At 43.0% G+C, this 20222-nt stretch overlaps 1 protein-coding gene across 4 annotated transcripts in view; it reads right to left on the bottom strand.

The window, feature by feature from the left end:
- Positions 1-14959: 14959 nt before the first annotated feature.
- The window catches only part of FAM120A (family with sequence similarity 120 member A), a 117869-nt gene continuing 112606 nt past the window's right edge, over positions 14960-20222 (bottom strand). For 3 of the 4 annotated variants that reach the window (XM_073352162.2, XM_073352160.2, XM_073352159.2), the window contains one exon: positions 14960-16915. In XM_073352162.2, the coding sequence (XP_073208263.1) occupies positions 16604-16915 (312 nt within the window). In that variant the 3' untranslated portion in view covers positions 14960-16603. The remainder of the gene's footprint in view (positions 16916-20222) is intronic. The other variant, XM_073352163.2, reaches the window with a different exon arrangement.

Below are 20222 nucleotides of genomic sequence, written 5' to 3'. Positions count from 1 at the left end.
ACACAACAGCTACCCCAGTGCAAGACTAGATTTCCTTTACAGAATTCTCATCCTCCAGTTAGAAACATATTTCTACATGCTAAAAAACTGTTTATTTTCATGCTATTTGAAAGGTGAAAGTGAACAGCAGCCATGTCAGAGGCTGGTTAACATAGCTGGATTTCAGTCTCCCATGAAAAGCTATTAATCTCCACAGATGCCTTGTCAGTGGCTCCCACAGTGCTCTCCATGAATTTCTGGTAGTGCATGGGCCAACGTGTTGATCGTCCACGGATGGGTGGTTGGTGTCACGGTGCTGGTTTCCTTCATGCATTGACCCTACCTGCCTGAGATCACTTCTCTCTCTGTATACTTGACCTACCACGATAGCTGTGTTCCACTGGAGTAATACAACGGTCGGCCCCAGAGGCAGGCTCAGGAATGAAGGAGACGGGACTTTCACCGGAGGTGGACCTAGACTCTGGAACTCATGCCCAAAAGAGACAAAAAGGGACCAGGGACCTCACTACCATCAGAACTAAAGTTAAAAATCCATCAGTTTGGCTTAGCTTTCCCTCAATGTTCCTTTGCACAGACACCCAACCCACACAACTCACTCTCACACAGACAAGCAAGCAGGCAATCTACAAACTAATCAAGTTACTTCTCCTAGGAAGACAGAGAGATTGTTATATTCATTTTTAAATACTTGGAAGGGACTCCAATGCTAGAGCGATGGGGACCAGAGAAGTATCTAAGCCAGTGGTGACCAAACTTTTCCTGCCACACCTCCCCTTACCAGTAATGGAATTTGTCCATGCCCCTCCTTCCTCCATACTGCACATTTGGCTCAGCAGAGGAGTTTAGGCTGAAAGTGGAGCTAAGGGCAGAACTGGGGATGGGGAGGAGCTTGGGGCAGAGAGGGAATGAGGGCAGAGCTGAGCTGGGGGTGGAGTGGGGCTTGGCTGGGGACAGAGCAGGGGGTGGAGTGGAGCTGGGGGCAGAGCTGGTCTGGGGCAGAGTGGGGTGTTCCTTCCCCACTCCCTGTGGGTGCTGGTCTAGGCCCCACTGCGCACCCCTGGAACGTTGCTTGGTGCCCCACTAAGCGGGAGCACTCCACAGTTTGTGGACCACTGATCTCAATGGACGGTTTCCAGCTGCAAATTTTGCTGGAAGCAAAAAAATACCCTAAATGCTCAGATGGAAAAATAATAATAGGACAGTAATTACTGTAGGCCCCACAAGGATGTTATGTGCTCATGATTTGGAGGGAAGGGGACCTGTCCAGTGGAGGCCCCCATAATTTACAAGAGGGGTCATCACAGAGTTAAGCTTGCGCAGAAGGTATAACCATGCTGAGTTCCTTCTTTCCTATCTTTTAGGCCTGGCCTTTTTACAACCCGCTTCCAGGCTGCGTTACTATTAACTGACTGAAGTAATTGTCATCAAGTGGGAAACAGTCAGTCATACCATAAGCAATCATGAGAATCACGTTCACAAAAGCATAGTTCCTTTGCTTCATCTATATCCTATGCACCCCTTTCCCAGGCAATGTGAAGTGTTCACATACCACAGTTACCATAAACAGTCTCAAAGTGGGTAGTTGTGTCATTTCATAACAACTGCATCATGCCACTCATATAACATATTCAACGTCTGAGTCTGACTCTTATTAAAATAGCTCCCGTGCTTGGGAAATGCTCCTAAGAGCAGCTACAGTTTTGGTGGAACGAAGGGTTTGTCTGCGTGATCCCTTTTCCGCAATAGTTTCTTCGTCACCGAGATTCTCTTTGTCAGCATTAATGCCAATAACGCGTCCTTGTAAAACAATCCAGTTGTGCTAGGCAGCCCTCTTCAGGCTTTGCAAGCAAATGTAACATCTAAAGGACCGTTTTTCAAGATTCACTTTGCTTTGAATATTAAAACCTAAGGCTCAACATTCCAGCATATCCCTTCTCTTTCCTCCTTCCCCGACCTCATGCATCACCTCTTTTAGTAAGTGCCCGTCAAACTGGGGTTCTATCTTCTATAGCAACAGCCAGCCCAGACAAAAGACACATAACATCTGAGAGTCCAGATTAGCAGATACAATAACCCCCTTGGGAAAACATAATGACCTCCCCTACAACCGTGAGTGAGCTCACACGAAGCGAAGCGAGGAAAGCTGCAGCATTCCCTCAAACAACAATAGCCAGTGAAATACAGTGAGGGTTGCCACCTACATAGAGGTGGAAACAGCACAAACCAGAGGACCTCCCTCAGAATTAATCTGCTAGATGAAAAAGACAAATCCGTTCTCCTCTTTCATCTCCTTTCCCACAAAGGTCTCACATGATCTGCTACACAGTACAGGGCAATGCCATCCCCTAGCCACATCTACAGTCATTCATGAGCCTGGTGAACAATGACCTAAATAGAGGAAAGCGTACAGTTTGAAAAATAGAACAAGCCCACTATTACTGAACAAATATCCAGGAGAATGACACAGGTAGAAACCATCAATTATGTGCACAAGGAAAGGAGAATTGAGTGGAGAAATACACTTCTCCTCAATAAACCTCTGTTGTTGCTGTTGTCGATCCTGGAACCACAAGGATAGAATCTGCCTATTCCACTCATCATGAGCTCAGTAGCTGCTGAACTACAGAAGTGATAGAGAAGGAAACCTCTTCTGAGATGTACTGGAGCAGGAACTAGTGAGTACAGAAGCTTCTGGACTCAACCCCATTTCTGGAAAGGAAACCATAATCCCAAAAGGTTATTTTCCAGAATCTTATGTTTCCAGTGAGAATCTGCCCCACTTCCAGACTGCGCTGCCCTCAACAGCACAGAGACGGATTTCCTCTGGCATATGCTTTGTCTGATGGCTACCTCAACATGCGAGTCTCCATCTTGGTTTGGCCATTAAGGCTCTCTCTGCACCCCAGAGATGGCCATGGCAGGGAACCGTTCAGGAAAATGCTTTTTTAAAAATGATTCCCATTAAAAGGCTTGCGCAATCAGCATAGACAGAGTGGAATTTGTGGAAAGCCGTTTATATAAACGGCATTTTAAACCATTAGCAAACTGCATTTCCTAACACAGCAGTCCCAGGGCTTCATTTTTGCTAAAAGCACAGTGCAATAAGAGCTTCCTGTCTGTTCCCTTCAGGAACATTAGCAGGGAGATCACAGTTGAAGAACTGAAGCTATTTTTCTATGCTTTGCTTCGGTATTTTTCACCTCTCTTTGTAAAGCCCAACCACTTGGGACAGCTCACATGGAGTAGACAGGATGTGTCCATTTTCTGAGAAGCCATTGCCTTCTGCTGGAACTATTCTGCACAGATGACGATCCAGGTTTACTGGTAGATCCATACATCTGTTTATTTGTTAGATGACAGCACGCTAGCCTCATTCAGATCACAACCTTCTCTGCTACCCAGAAATATAAGGCACCATGAGGACAACCTCCTCAGGAAAGCACTTCCCGTATCTCTGAAACATGTCTGCATTGCCTCACCAGAGCTTGTAAGGCTTTTCAGAAAGCTGGGAGAACAAGATGGTTTTGTTACATAATCTGTCTTTGCAGAGAAACAAATCTAAATGGAGGGTGCAGAGAAGAAGAGAAACATCACGAACACAAGCTGGCAGCCTTAGTGACATTCTTACCTTATGCAAAGACGCCAAGTAGTGAATGGCCATAGAAATGAAACTACCCTCCCAGCCATGGAGATGCTTGTCAGGATCAGGACTGAGCTGCATTGGAGAGGCAGTGGCGGGGATGTCTTCGCTGCTACTGTTGCTGTACCTGGTCTTTGGATCAACAGACGACTTCTGTTTCCAGTGCTATTCATGCCTACCACGTTCCCATATACACTATTCTCTGAGAATATAATGCAACAGGGCAAGGGGAAGAATCACAAGACATGGATTTTCCACGCTCATGAAAGGTGCCAGATGGTAACACTAAACTCATAGGTAAAAGGAGAAGCTCCATTCCCACTAACCTATTAATTTTTCCAGTGGAGCCAGCTGGTAACAACCACGCTGTCCCGGCTCTACTAGAGCGCCCAGTAAAAACCAAGGGCAGAACTACAAAGGCTGCCTCAAGGCATTCTGAAAGCGAAACCAAAAGGAAATCTGTTTCCTTCCTGTCTGCATTAGCTTGTGAAACCACCCAACCGAGTAAGGTAGCAAGGCAACTCCAGAAACGAATCTTTCCAGGACCTCCTTGGGCCTCAGAGAAGTCCTTCAGCCGGGGTTAGCAATTCACCCCGGGTTAGCAATTCACCCCATTTATCTAATGCAATAACCAATATGGCCAATTCCAAGTGTTTTTTAAACACAAGTCAGGGCTACCAAAAATGAGATTGGCAAAAGTGTAACATTTTGAGCCTTGGGGTTCTTTTTTCCTCCATTGGTTTTGGATCTTTTCAGGTTCACATTTTCAAGCTTTTCTCGGCAGCCATGAGGGCTAGAAACGGGGCTTTCCTTATAAAGGGGAACATTTTTGCATAACAACGTGACTGTAGGAACTGGGGCTTTGAACACCAAAATATCACAAGAATCCTGATGGAACTGGAGTAACTGCTGTTTCATAGGTCTTATCAGTAACTGTCTCCCCCAAGCAGGCGTGAAGTAACAAATCTAGCTAGCTGGGTAAAAAGTGGAACGCTAGACTTAATCTAATGGCTAGATTACAAGAAACAAATCAGAACTTCCTAAACACGTCAGATGGGTTATTCTGAAAATGAACTGAACTGGGACCAGGATCCTTTACATTCCTTGTCGCTTGCAACTTAACAATGGGGGAGGAGGCAGAAAAAGGGTGGGAGTCAGCCTCTGCCATTAGTCTAACTGGTATTCATTTAACCTCCTCCTGTTTTTATTAGGGGTTCCTGTGAAGCAATGAGAGGCTCCTTCCCTACAAAGCAAAGGAAGCCAGAAGTTCACCTTGAAGAGGTTTCAAAGTGTTGGAAGTTCCACTATTATAACGTGTTTGTTTTCCTCTTTGCTGAGTGCACACAACTTGCATACAGGATTGCTAAATGAATACTGGTTTGTACACCAAAGCAAAACAACACCCCTCCCCTTCCCCCACTTAAATCACTATTTACGGGAACAGGATATAGGGATATACCTGTTAAAAGAAAAAGCTATGAACTGCTGGGGGGGGAATCCTGGCTCCACTGAAATCAATGGCAAATCTCCCACTGATTGATGCTGGTGGAATCAGGATTTCACCTTGATACACAAGGTAAACCTGCAAAGGACGCTGATCTATTGGAAAACTAGGTTTGTGCCACCCCCCGACACCATGCTTAGTCAAGTGGTCTGAACAGGGGAGTGGGAACCAGGAGCTCCTGTCTAGCTCTATTTCAGACACTGAGGTGAGGCAACTTACCCAGGTCACCCAGCAGGTCATTTGCAGCGTGAGGCACTGAACGCAGGCCTCCTGAGTCCCTTTCCAGGGCTCTATCCACTGGATCAGGCTGCCTCTCCTGACACTCTTAATTTGGAATAAGGTGTTTGTCCACTTTCACAAATCAAGAAAAGTCAGCCCTAGCAGCAGAGACGCTTAGTGGGAGCAGGATCACCTCCTACGCACAAACCCATCAAAGGTGGCACCACTTTACAAATGTATTTAGACAGCCATAGCTGCTCCCCTTCCATTTTAGAGGCGATCTGGAGTAAGAGGCATAAGAACATAAGAACAGCCATAATGAGTCAGACCAAAGGTCCATTTAGCCCAGTGTCCTGTCTTCCGACAGTCGCCAATGCCATGTGCCCCAGAGGGAATGACTAGAACAGTGATCCATCCTGTGTCACCCATTCCCAGCTTCTGGCAAACAGAGGTTAGGGACGCCATTGATGGACCTATCCTCCATGAATTTAACTAGCTCTTTTTTGAACCGTTATAGTCTTGGCCTTCACAACATCCTCTGGCAAAGAGTTCCACAGATTGACTGTGCGTTGTGTGAAAAAGATACTTCCTTTTGTTTTAAACCTGCTGCCCATTAATTTCCTTTGGTACCCCCTAGTTCTTGTGTTATGAGGAGTAAATAACACTTCCTTATTTACTTTCTCCACACCAGTCATGATTTCATAGACCGCAATCATATCCCTCTTAGTCGTCTCTTTTCCAAGCTGAAAAGTCCCAGTCTTATTAATCGCTCCTCATACGGAAGCTGTTCTATACCCCTAATAATTTTTGTGGGCCTTTTCTGAACCTTTTTCAATTCCAATATATGGTTTTTGAGATGGGGCGACCACACCTGCACGCAGTATTCAAGATGTGGGCATACCATGGATTTATAAAGAGGCAATATGATATTTTCTGTCTGAGAAATGGCACCAATGCAACGTCACGGGAGTGGGGGGAGATGTTCCATATTTGTTGTTCCTCAGTCTATTAAGGCCATCTAGATTTCAATGCTAAGTAACCTAAACTTCTTCAGTGAGATCCAGCAGGTTGTCTGGACAGTCGGAAAGACTTAGGAGTGAAAAGAAAAGGAGTACTTGTGGCACCTTAGAGACTAACCAATTTATTTGAGCATGAGCAGTGAGCTGTAGCTCACGAAAGCTCATGCTCAAATAAATTGGTTAGTCTCTAAGGTGCCACAAGTACTCCTTTTCTTTTTGCGAATACAGACTAACATGGCTGTTACTCTGAAACTTAGGAGTGACTGTCATTTAAGGAGATTTCCTTGAAAAGAGAGACCTGCATGTATAATTAGGTGGAAATGCAAGTCTGAAGCCTTAACTCTCCTCCAATCCTGGCTGGCATGAGCTAGGCAAGTTCCAGAGGCACTCTACTTAGTCCAGTGGGAGAGGTGAGGGGAATCCATCTATCCTCAGCTAGAAAGATGGTTGCCCCAGAGGAAATAACATATAAATGGGAAAGTGGTGGCAGAATCCTCTGGGGGACTTCCAAAAGGAACTTAAAGGACCCCTTGTAGGGCCAAGAAAAAAGAATCTGTTCTAGAAATATATTTTTTCTATGCCCAAATCTATTCCCCTAAAATAGCAATGCCCACCTAAACAAATGGGAACATTGACAACTAACATGTAGGTTATGAATCTGTTACTCCTCCAACAGGTTTTTGTTACACTTGAACATTTGACTGCAACGGAGCTGATGGCTGAACTGCTGTACGTCATTCAGTGCCAGTTTTGATCAGTGGAGTTACCCAAGGCAGCAAATCCTCTAGCCAGGGTCTACTCACTGTGGGGAACAGAATCATCATGAAGCCTCCCACAACCCTTAGGACTGCAGAGATCACTGCAGAAGGCACGGGAGGCAGGGCTAGCACAAAGGGGCCAAATATTGGCATAATGCTTAAGGGTGTGAGTGAGACTTTAGCCCAAGGCCATCGCCCCTGCCTAAGCCAATCATTTCCTATGCCTGGACATCAGTGCAACCTCTTGGGAGTTGCCTCTGTTTTTACAGAGCTGTCCTGGAAGAAGGCCAAAATTATCACTCCCTCTCCACAGAGATCTGCAGGAGAAACTCCTCTTTGGTATGCAAGGTTGGGTCCCAGGGACAGGCAAGCAGGACAGGCAGGATGGTCTGGAGGGCGAGCTCTGTCCTTCAGGATAATCATAGAGAAGTTGGGTCATTGCCTGCCATGACTGTAGTGGGGCTACGAGGTTCAGGTCCCAGGATGTTCCCACCAATTCCTCTAACCCCAGAGCTATTTCCTGGACGGGGGCAAGTGTAGGGCATGCCACAAGAGGAGCCAGTGAATCATCTGAAATTTTAATGAAGCCACCTACTGCTGCGGTGCTAAACCTGTGAGAGAGTAATAAATGCACAGACACCATCCCGGCTAATCTGCTGCTTCACTGAGGAGCATGTAAGCTGGCAGTGCCCATATACACATATAGGCACTGCGGCTTGTTACACAATGGCAACCCAGATGGGTCCTGACCTTCTGTGCATCTCAGGCAAGTCTGTCCGAACAGGGAAGGGACCAACATTTACTCCCCAGCAACAAACTTCTCCCAGCGTGCTGGGGTCTGCAGTCTGCTAGGCCTTGGGGATCTGTGGGAGCCGTTTAATGGATTTTAGGCAGTTCTATGAATGTCTGAAATAACTCTTCAGTCCCCAGAACAGAGATGGTTTCCAAGTTGTTCTGAATCCCATCCTCCAGAAAGCTACCGTGCCTTTCAGTCTGTACCCCCATACACTGCATCAGGATGTAAAGAGGCTTCATCACTGCAAAGGGCACGGACAACCTACCACATTCACAACCACTGACTAGTGACAGAAGAACACCAAGAGGGCTGGAATTAGGGGATCTGATCAGATCCACCTCCCATCTCTGCAGCCACCGCCCTCCTCAAAGGCACTCTTCTAGAGTACAAAGTTCATTTGGCGTAGGCAACCTTGTGGGAGTGTTGCTGAGTTACCCCTACAAGCCAGCCAGCACTCACCCTCCCCTCCACTCTCCTCATTTCTGCCACGTGACTCAGCCAAAGCACTGCTGGTTCTGGGTTCTCTGGGGTCAGGCTCACCTATGGAAAAGCAAAAACGAAATGAACTCTATGTGCTGAGTTCAGCACAGAAGTGTCTCAATCCCCTTCCCTCCTCAGCCTGCACCCTTATCTCATCTGAATTCTTTCCCCATGTCACTGAGACCCTGGACTCTAACATTCCATCCTGCAGCGTCCCAGAGACACAGACCCATCCTTTTGCCCCCTTTAGCTTTTTCACACTGGCAGTGAATGAAGGGGCAAAGGACACGTGGCCATTCAGAAATTCTGCACAGAAGCCCATGTAAGTACTCTCCATCTACCAGATTGCAAGGCAGACTTTGATGGCATCTATTTAGTGCCATAAGGAGTCATATTTTTATCATAAAATATCTATACAATGACATAATTAAAGTGTTGACAGTTTAATATGTCCGTTTTCTACAGTATATTCACTGACCTTTGCTTAACCGTTGTGTCATTCTTTCACCACTCCTGAACTGGGCTGCAAAACCCCACATGTACTGTAAGCATTTCATATGACAAGTGGGCCTACACATTCACCACCTTTATCATCTTATACAGGACTTAGCTGGGTCTCTAGAAACAAGCCCAAAACGATTTCTGATCTTGCTGGTTAACATCCTGTAGTATTATCTTCAGAACCAGGTACCTTTGCTCGTCACTTACTCTTTTCCTTATCAGGACTATAGAAATCCCCAGTGAACTGGCATTAAAGGAGACTTCAAAACAAACCTCTCTATCTGCACATGTCTGTTAACAACAACAAAAATGCTTACCTCTTGTGTATCCATCCAATGTGCCTTCTCAGTTTGCCATAGAGTGGTTGCTTCCACCTCTCCACTTCATTGTAAATTCTCTCCTGTGAAGTAGTCAGAAATAATTTATTTCTTTGCAGAGAGAAGGGTTTTAAAGTTAAAAATCAATAAAGGGCGCCTCTATTCAGTGAAAAGTGGCAACTGAAATATACTATCCAGTGAAACCTACTGATGTGTACTTACTCCTTCTGCTCCCGACATCTAATCTAAGCTAGGCTGTCACACTACTGTCAGCATGGGAAGCAGTTCCTCTGCACCAGTCATCTCTCTCAGTATCTTCAGACACCCCCTCTCCTCTTGTGCCAAACTTCATTCCATCATCCTTCTAGTTCCTGGACAGTCAGCCAATATAGGCTGCCCAAGTCCTGTTCTAGCAGAATCTCTCTACTTCTGATGCACTGTAATCTGTCAGAGGTCTTCCATGAAGCACCAGTTAGTAAAGCTTGATCCTTTTGTTTCTTTCCTGTTTAAGCCACATTTTCACTGCCCCAGTGTTTCAGAGTTAGCTAGACACATCTGTGTCCAACATGGATGGAGAGCAGGGCAATCTATCCACCCAAAGAGGTTTTACTGTCGTGTTCTCAGGTTGGTGAAGCAAACTGCTTTGCTGCTAGGTTTCAGCTGAACTCAGCAACAAAGTGACATCTCCACAGTAATCAAACAAGGTTTCTTCCTGTGCGGTTCTTAAGATCAAAACAAAGATGCTCCGATTTCAGGACGACAAGGCAGCAAAGAGGGAAGTGGGTTCTGTGGACTCCATGGGCAGAATGTTTCCTTGCTGATGGGAACAAAAGGCTGCCTCTGGTAGAAAAGCTCTCTCTTTCCCTTCCGTCTCATTAAACTCTCCTGTCAACTTTTTTCTTTAACTTCCCTTCCAGCTGTCGTACCTTCTGCAACTATACATCACCACACTGATTTAATAAGGATTTAGCCCTCAGAACAGATTAAGTAGCATCATGTATCAGATAAGGAGGACAAAAAAAGGGGACGGGGGCATAGAAACCTCTTGGGAGCAACACTGCATCCAGAAGGGAGAAGAGCAACGCACACAATAAAAAAGCCAAGAAAAAGAATTAAGCAAACATAGTTACCAGTAAAAAGAAAAGGAGTACTTGTGGCACCTTAGGGACTAACAAATTTATTTGAGCATAAGCTTTCGTGAGCTACAGCCTACTTCTGAGCTTATGCTCAAATAAATTTGTTAGTCCCTAAGGTGCCACAAGTACTCCTTTTCTTTTTGGGAATACAGACTAACACGGCTGCTACTCTGAAACCAATAGTTACCAGTGAGCATATCAAAGGCACCAGGCAGACTTAACCAATATCTATTATTTGAGGAACTGTCTTTTAAGGATGTATAGTGCACATTTAATGCAAAAAGCTCTTCCTTTCTCTAATTATTAATTCACATTACAGTAGCACCTAGAGGCCACAACCACAACTGGGGTCCCATTACACTAGCTGCTGTACAAAAACACGGAATGAGGCAGTCCCTGTCACAATCTGACAATCTACATGCACAAAACAGACAAAGGTCAGAAGGGAGAGACAGGTACCAAGAGGGGAAGAGGCTTGCCCTAGATCACACAGCAGGTCAGTGACAGAGTCCGGAACAGAATCCAGGGCCTTACTGAAATCAATAGCAAAATGCCCATTGACTTCAATAGGGCCAAGATTTCACCGCGGGCCTCCCGATTCCCAGTCCAGGGACCGGTTCCCTACACCTTGCTCCTCTCCGTCTTCCATCAGCAAAGCACCAGCAGTGGAGCTCAAGGGTTCTGTCACAGCAAACGCATCATGAAGTACTATCAACTCCTTTTACCCCAAGAGCTGGGATTTAGCTTATGCCTTAGTAACCATGATCGCTAGCAGTGGAAAAACTTGCATACAATTTTCTCACTGTACTTATCAAGAAGGCCATATGGCTATACATACAGGTATGTGTAAAACAGTGCCCATCACTACAGCAGCAAGACTTCCCTGCTTCTCCAAAAAGTTTATCACCCACATCGCACATATTAAATGAAACTAAAATACACCCATGAGACTCTTTACTACGACCTTGGAGAGCGAACAAACCCTGCCCACCAGGGAAAGTATGTTCTACAGCCAAGGGCTCTCTGCCGACAGAATTCTAGGAACAGTTGCAGAGTGTTATCTGATGAACTGATAACGGAAGCATCCCCCAAGCTGATCTCTGCATTAGCACTACAACGACCCTATAATACATTGCAAACCATTACAGAAATCCACTTTTATTATAAGGGGGCAGGGGCAGTAGTACAATATAGCTAAGGCTGAGACAAGCTAATATCTTCATAATCTAATCAAATGATGTAATTTAAAACACAACTATGAGCAGTGGGAGAAAAGAGAGGATTTTCCTGAATACCCTAGTGCATTAGACTGGGCGTCAGATGGGGTAGAGACTACTCACAGCTCTGCCACTCACTCTCTGCATCACGTGCCAAGTCACTTAGCCTCTCTGTTCCTGAGTTTTGCCATCTGTAAAATGGAAATAATAAAGCTTACCTTGTACTGTACGAGCTCTATGGATGAAAACTGCCATGATATACAAGTGGTAGGTATCAGTATTATCCTTCCTGAATCAGCTCTCTCTACAAATTTGTGACTCCCGCAAACTCACCCATTTAAGCCTCTGAGCCCTTCAGTACACAACGCAGTTTACAGAAGGCCTTAAATCTGCCCAATTGTCAGTAATTATCCACGTGGCTCATGAAACATTGGATAGAACAATGCATTAACCGGAACCTGGACAGATCATTATTAGAAAATTAACATCACAGTTAAAATGATTAGCAACTAATTCTACAAATAAAGGACAGACAGACAGAGGGACAGCTAAGGCAACAAAGTTCATTCCAGTCATTTAAGGACCCCTGTTGCTTTATTGCTTCTTATAGACAGGCTCCATCACTTGCTACAGCTTAACACTTCCAAGAGAAACATTTTACATGCTAGCAGTAGTGTTGTTGCAGCCATGGTGATCCCAGGATATTAGGACCAACTTCTGTTGAACAAGACAAAGTGACCTGAAGAAGAGCTCTCTCTAGCTCCAAAGCTGGTCTCTTTCACCCACAGTTGTTCTAATAACAGGTATTACCTCACCCACCTTGTCTCATTTTATGTTAGTTGCTTGAAAAGTAGAGTCGTTAGGGCTCTGACCTTACTGAAAGAATAAAATCAAAGGTGTGTTTTAAAAATGGAGTTAGCTACATGAGTCTATAATCTGTAGTTTCTTCCTCAACTTTGCCGTTGAAGTCAACCCCAGGCAGGAATTACAGGGGGTTCACCTCGACCAGCTCTTTCAAGGTAGAAGCTACATGTGCCTTGTCTCCACTAGGATTGTGCATTGGGAGAGCTAACCCAGGACAGTTATCTCTGTGTATAAATCTGTGTATAAATCACACTGTTGTGCAGGGAAGAGACAGCCTAGAACTCTCTCACTTTGACTCCCATTCTGAAGGGGGATAATGTCTTAATTTTGCCCATAAAAACAAGATGGGTTACACAGACAGAGCACACACACACACTAAAGAACAACATCTATTCCTGCTTTTGGACAGGGACAGTCTTCATCTTCCTAATCTCACCACTCACCATGGAGAAGAAAGAAAATCTCCAGCCTGACCACACACCCCACAAGCCCTTCCATTGTCCATGGACACATTCCCATTGGGTTTTTTCTGCTCTCTGCTGGGACTTGACGGGTTACTCACCAACGACAGCCACACATGGCAAGGAGCTGGCTTCAGCCCCTTCACTCTGAGACACGGGGTGGCCTATATTTTTGGCTAAGATAGCGCACCTTTACCCAGGGTGCAGTATTCTGGTTGCAGTACAGATTGCCAGCAGAGAGAAATAAGGAGGGACAGGACAACAGGTATACAGACTGCCAGCAGAGAGAAATAAGGAGGGACAGGACAATGGAGAAGGGAGGATTGCCAATAAAATCCAACAGTCAGTACTTGAGCTCAGAGCAGAGCTGCTGGGAAGAGTTGTTTGCGGTAGTACAGATACGGCACAACATGCCTATGATACAGTTCCAGGTCTGATATAGACCCTGTCTAGACTAGGAAAATGGCTGACATTTTAAAACTGTTAGCTAAGTGCTTTAATTAACACAGTTTAAAAACATCACTTAGGCTTTGTCTACATGAGCACTTCTGCTGGCAAAATTTGTCTGTCGGGGGTGTGAAAAAAACTCACACCACCAACCGACATGTTTCATTGACAGAAGCACCGGTGTGGACAGCCCTATGTTGGCGGGAGATGCTCTCCTGTCGACATCGCTACCGCCGCTCATTGGGGATGGTTGAATTATGCCTGGCAGAAGAGAGCTCTCCGGCCAGTAGAGCGGCTACACGGGAGACCTTACAGCGGTGCAGCTGCAGCAGTACAGCTGTGCCGCTACAAGGTCCGTAGTGTAGACATAGCCTTAGTTTTAAGACCGGATTTAACACCTATGTGTGTGTAAGCTAGGCATGGTCACCTCTAAACCTGGGGGAATACTTCCCTTCTCTCACCCTGCATAAAAGTGTTGTCTATTCAGACTGTGAACTCAAGGCAGGGCCTGTCACCTACAATGTGTATCGAGCTCTATCAGGGCCTCTAAGCGCTCATATAAGACAATAAAACAATAGATATGTTTTGGACAAAAGCAGCAGCCACTAAGGGTTTGTCTATGCTGGAAAATTTTTGTGGTATAAGTTAAGGCGTCAATTTATGGTTATACCAGTGTAAGCCCATGTAGATGTTCTTATTCCAGAATTAGGGTGCCTTTTTGGGGTTAGTTTATGTTGCTTGGTCAGGGGGTTAAGCTAAACCAAGAAGAGCCTCTCATTCTGGAATATAAGTACCTGCACAGGGAGTTATAGTGGTATAACTATACCACGTAACTGGAAACATTTCCTGTGTAGGCAAGCCCTAGGCGAATATCCAGGGTAGTGCTTTCACCCTCACATTGGCTTGGCAGTGGCTGCTGCTCATCGTGAGCCTCTCCATAAGGCAAAAACCACAGCTAGTGAGGCATCCTAAAGGTCAAGAAACCCAGAATCTGTTCTGAGGACTGAAAGAAGGGATTCTGTGTGCCAGAGAAGCCACATTAATTTGTTTTTCCTTGGTTATTTGTTCAATTTGCAGAGAACCAGAACAGGGCACAGGGTACCATTTCTTTTGGGAATTAAAGCTTCTCCTTAGGAAGATTCTAGCATCTTAGCTTCTGAAATTCTGCTTTTCAGTGTTTCATCCATTTTTGCTAATACAAAAATACGATAGTTTCTGAAGTAACCACAACAATAATTATTTTGCTTCTCAATTTGCTATTTACTGCATTTTTAATTCTCTCTGCCAGCAGGGCCTTGAACTGGAGGCTTTGGTGACTAACTTATGTCATATTTCAGAAAAAATATACCTTCCCCCACTCAAATTTCAGACCAATTATATTTTGTAGCAGCCCTCAAGAGTTAAGTTGAACACTTGCAACTTACTAACCAAGTCATGAAACCTGCGTTATTCAACAAAATGAATAGGACTGAGCATTGTTCTCATCAAGGGCAACATCCCCCTACATAAGGATGATGACAAAGTGCTTTGCTTCCGTTCTCTACATGCCAGTAGGAGATCATGTCATTCACTAACAACCAGCTTATTTGTGCACAGGAAAACTTAGTCACAGTATGTTTAATTAAAGGTCTACATGACAATAAAAAAGGCATACATTATTTTATACTAAAAGAATAAAGATTTTTATTAAGCATTGTAAGTTGCATTCAATAGCCTTCAAATACACCACACCACAATCCATCTACAACCAATCAAACCCAACAGTAGTTCATTCTTGCACAATCCATGAGTTGGGGCAGAACTCCCTTCAACTTACATTAAGATACCTACTTAGCTCTTGCGGGCAGGGAATGGGGAATTACACCTCATTTCTGATCACTAATGTGTGATGAAGAGCATCAGGAGAATTATATGAAAACGAATATAAAGAAATGATTCTGATTTTGAAGTACATTAAGTTTGGAAACACTAACAAAAACATCAAAATGATACAGGTATATTTGCTTATACTAAATTCTTGATGGGAAAGTTCTCAAGAACAAGCCATTTGTTTCCTGCTACAGAAGGGGGTATTTTTTGAAGATCAAAGCTTTTTTTGTTTTTTTTGTTTTTCACAGAATTTCATATTTGCTAATATGAAGGCATAAAACAGCAACAGAGAACAATAATGCATACAGCAATGAGTACACCAGGGTAACGTTGATATTCAAAAAACGGCTAGATAATTTTTTTTTTAAAGTTTTAGAATAAATGCAACAGAGGTCAATAATCACAAAATTTTAAGGTTAGAGCAAGATCAGTCAATGACTAAACATAGTTAACATCTTTTATAGGACTATTACTGATTATTAGCTTTTTGTTTTGCAAATGGGCACAGTACTTGTAAGAATGGAAGAAAGAGGACAATAACATGCATAATATTAACTACACACTTTAAAAATCATGAACCATGCAGAAGTTTAGCTCAAATAGTAGTACTAATGGTCTACGTCTGATTCAAAACCACATAGTTCATTGATCACGGATGCATGGTATTAGTCACAAAAAGTTTCAGAACACATTGTGTTTATTTTGAAAGGTCATTTGTATCTTCTATGATTTCAAGTTTATCTCCATTTAACTTTCTTGTAAAGTATGTATGATGTATATTTAAAATCAGCAGAACTGCAATATTACTCTATAATTTTTAGTTTCGATAGTTTGCACATTTTAAACACAAAAGAACCACATCAACAGTGATGAAATTTGAGAAAGAAAAACTGTGGTTGTGCCTTTTTTCCCCCAAAATCATGAAATCAAAGCCTTAAAGAAAGCTTTATTGTGACACAGTAATGCAAAATCAAATATAATGGCATACATATGGTGCCAAGTACTAAAAATTATATTTTAAGCTATATATACTTAAAGACTGCCAAAATTTGTTTTCCTTATATTTCAAGAAACAAAACTACAAGCTTTTGTCATAACCAGTTTAAACTTTATGTATACTTCATTTTAAGTGCGGGAGTCAAATGCTCTTCATTCTCTTTCTTTTTTGTTTTATTGTAGCATTTTGACTACAACTGGTTAAAACTAAAAATGTGTTGTTTAAATCTCTGACATCAAAGAGGGATCCGAATTTCCAAAGTCCTCATTTTTCTCTTACGGAAAGGAAAAAATGTACGTAACTGTAGGCTCTCTTTCTTTCCAGATATTCCTAATCCTGACCCTTCCCAACATCCTTCACCCTCTATAAAAAATAAGTTTACTCTTCTTTTTTTAAGACAGCAGCCTCAAGAGTATCATCTTTATGGCAAACACTGTCTGCATTTAGTGCATTTAAGTGAGGATTTGTATTGCACATTTTAGAGTCATTACTCAAGGCACTTTCAGACTGGTTGGAACCCCGGACGTCTCCTGTATTCCCATTCATCTGGGAAGCTGGCTTCTCCTCATTCACTACTCCATTTTCAGCCAGGGATCCATCTGAAGACACAATTGAGGATTTAGATTCCTCTGATTTTGACTTAAGTTCTTTGGCCACTTCTTCTGCTGAAGCAGCATAAGGAGGTTTGCCCTATTTTAAAAAAAGAGAAGACATTATTAAAGAAGCTACCATTGTATATTTGTAACTGATTATCTTGACACCACTTCCGATAGCGTGCTGCAGAACACAGACAGAAGTATTACATGTTAACTTGGAATATTCCAAACATGATCTACTGTTGTAACAAGAGTTTGCATACCATACTAAATTCCCAGATTAGCATGGATTTAAAGACTGAACATATCAATCTACAGACATGGAAAATTTACCTCACTGTGGAAGGGGTGCACAAGGTCAAACAAAGCATCTAATGCCAATTTCATCTTTGGGGAACAACAGACAATATATCTGGGCTTCCCCTAGCTTATGCAGTCAAGAAACCAACTTTTTTTTTTTTCCTTCAGTTAACCAGTTACAGAATTAGCTTTTTATGACCAAGAGCCAAAAATGGCAGAGCTGGCTACCATAATTATGATTACCATAATTCAAAGAATTTCAGTCCTTAAAGGAAAATTAATGTGAACACCTTTTAGCTCAGCCCAGTTTTCTGACATGCCCGTGGGAAGTTGCACTTTGCACCAGGTGCAATAATTACACTGTTTAGACTGTACAATTAAGTAAACAAGAGTCAGGAAATGCCAAAATTAAGATTCAGCACATGATGTTAACTCTGTGTCCTCATTTGCACGCAGTGTAGTCTAATGATATGATTACATACTGTTTCTCAGATACAATATAAAACATTTTTTAACAAAGGTACAAGTAGTGTCATGTAATACCATGTACTGTGCATATGTAAGAGACAGCCCATGAAAGTGACTTATATTCAAAATGCACAATAAATACTCAGAAAACATACCACAGATGAAATAAAGCCATAAAGCTAATATTGAAAATGTAGACTTACAGGGCTTGAGAATTAAAACTACATTTAACTTTTCATCAGTTGCAATAATAAATCATACAATTCCAAAACACACAACAATCAACATAGTTGTTTCTTTTTAATTTAGATTGCTAAGTGACAACTTATCACATTGTTACAAACACAAAACACTTAAGGCTTGTATACATGTACATGCTCCAGCTTGTGGCAAGATGGAGCATAAATCTACCCTTAGTAGTTTTAGTAGCTTGCCAGGCACTAAATGTCCATGTGGACCCTGCTAAAGCACACTAGCTGTTCTCCCCAGTGTCCTCAGATAAAGGAGTAGATTAAAGCAAAAAAGCAAAGAAATGAATACATTAAGGACATGGTGTAAATCTTACAATTTCACAACAACAATCTTAACTGTAACCATGGGAAATATTAGTTAAGGTATTTCTGAATTGCTGGGTTTTTTTGTTTTGGTAAAATATTCAAATTGCTGTCCCTTAGTATTAGTGTTGCATAGGTGGCTTGCTAGGAAAGTGTATAATATCAATATGAAGCATTTGAGGCTGATCAATATTGTGGCACCAGTGCTCACATATTCTTTTTAGGTGTCCTATTCAGGTTGTTTTTTGCTGTGTTAATATTTTGAAACTACTAAGAAAGCACAGCATATATTCTGAGTCAGAGTTAAGGGTGTTATCCTGTGACAAAATATATATTTCTTTATACGTCGTAAGAACATATTAATTATAGACCAGCCACTTGTCCCCTCCACTCCTGCTGAGTAGCACCTTACTTTACAAGTCGTCTCAATGAAGTCATTGAAACTCTTTGAGGGTTAAGATGCTACTTATTCTGGGTACTTGCTCTGCTTTGTGCTGTCTGTTTGCTCTAACCTTCCCCCTCCTCTCTTAGGGCTTGTCTACACTACCTGAAGCATCAGCAGGCAGCGATCGATCCAGCAGGGGTCGATTTATCATGTCTAGTACAGACGCGATAATCGACCGCTGAGCGCTCTCCCACCGACTCAGTTCTCCACCAAAATGAGACACGCAAGCGGAGTCGATGGGAGTGCGTCAGCTGTCAACTTACTGCAGTGAAGACACCATGGAAAGTAGATCTAAGTACGTCGACTTCAGCTATGCTATTCATGTAGCGGAAGTTGTGTCTTAGATCGACCCCAAGCGGTAGTGTACACAAGCCCGCAGTCTTCACATCTCAGCTTCACTGCACACCTGCCCCCTTACCCTCTGCTCCCCTGCCCTGTTCCTATCCCCTTTTTTTTTTTTCTTTTCATTTAGCTGAACCCCTCCTAACTATACCTACCCCTCAAAAAATAACTGGAACTAACATGACATTTGCAGCCATCACATTGTTCATTCTGCTTGCGTGTGCTACCTCTTTCCCCATCCTGTGTCTGTCTTGTCTACTTAGACTGTAAAGTCTTAGGGGTAGGGACCACCTACTACAGTATTTGTGTGGTGCCTAGTACAATGCGGCTCCATTCTTGGTTGGCCCTTACACACTACCGTAATAAACATAATTAATGACAAGGAAGGGTATCAAAATCTGGCCGTATATCTGCAGTGGAAGAGTTACAATATTCATTTCCTTACGATATCCATTTCCTTGCTTTTAAGTGCTGTCTGATACCCAAAGACTGAAATACCATGGAGACTGGTCTACCCTCTCAATCTCAAAGGTACTCCCTGTGAAAGAGACTTATGACTCTAGCAAACTTGGACTGCTGTGCAAATACTATATTGGTTCTATGGGTAAACAGAGGCCCCCTGTTTCCAGGCCTGTGAATTCAATACAGAATTCCATCAGAATACTTTACACTGGGGTGCTGGTAATGAGAATTAAAGCTTTAAAAATACAGAAATTAACACCAGATACACATACACACTGAAATTTAGATCCATTTCCACAGACGTTGACAAGGAAGATAGGATGCAATAACTACAAAGAAGTAAATAGAACAAGCTTGAATTTTTACATCCAGAAAACATTGAGTTTTACTTGAAATTAAGAGTTCCCTCATCTCTCACAAGAGAGCACTCCTCTCGCTGTTAGCGCCCCACCCCGCCAACTCCTATCTGCTACTATCCATGTGACACAATGCAGAGCCACATGATACATTTATCATGTACTTTTATCCACATCATCTACTAGCTGCCCACTAATCCATCTCCCCTGGGACTCATTTAACTTGCAAAAGTGCTGAGTAGCTGGAATAAAAGACTGAACAAAACTGGGGGAAATGTGAAGCTGAAACAAATTGGCATTATATGTGTAACACCCCTATGCTTCAGTTACACGGTTTCAAAGAACCATGGAAAAGGTAGAAGCTATGATTTCTGGACTCTTTGTACCATTACCAAAAGATGGGACTGTGTAACCACATGGCACAGAGGTTGTTCCATAATTTCCTATTAATATTTACAGTGAGTACTCTAGAGG

The sequence above is a fragment of the Lepidochelys kempii genome, chromosome 7 (assembly GCF_965140285.1).
Source record: "Lepidochelys kempii isolate rLepKem1 chromosome 7, rLepKem1.hap1, whole genome shotgun sequence".
Lineage (NCBI taxonomy): Eukaryota > Metazoa > Chordata > Testudines > Cheloniidae > Lepidochelys > Lepidochelys kempii.
This window is presented reverse-complemented; position numbering and strand designations above follow the sequence as displayed.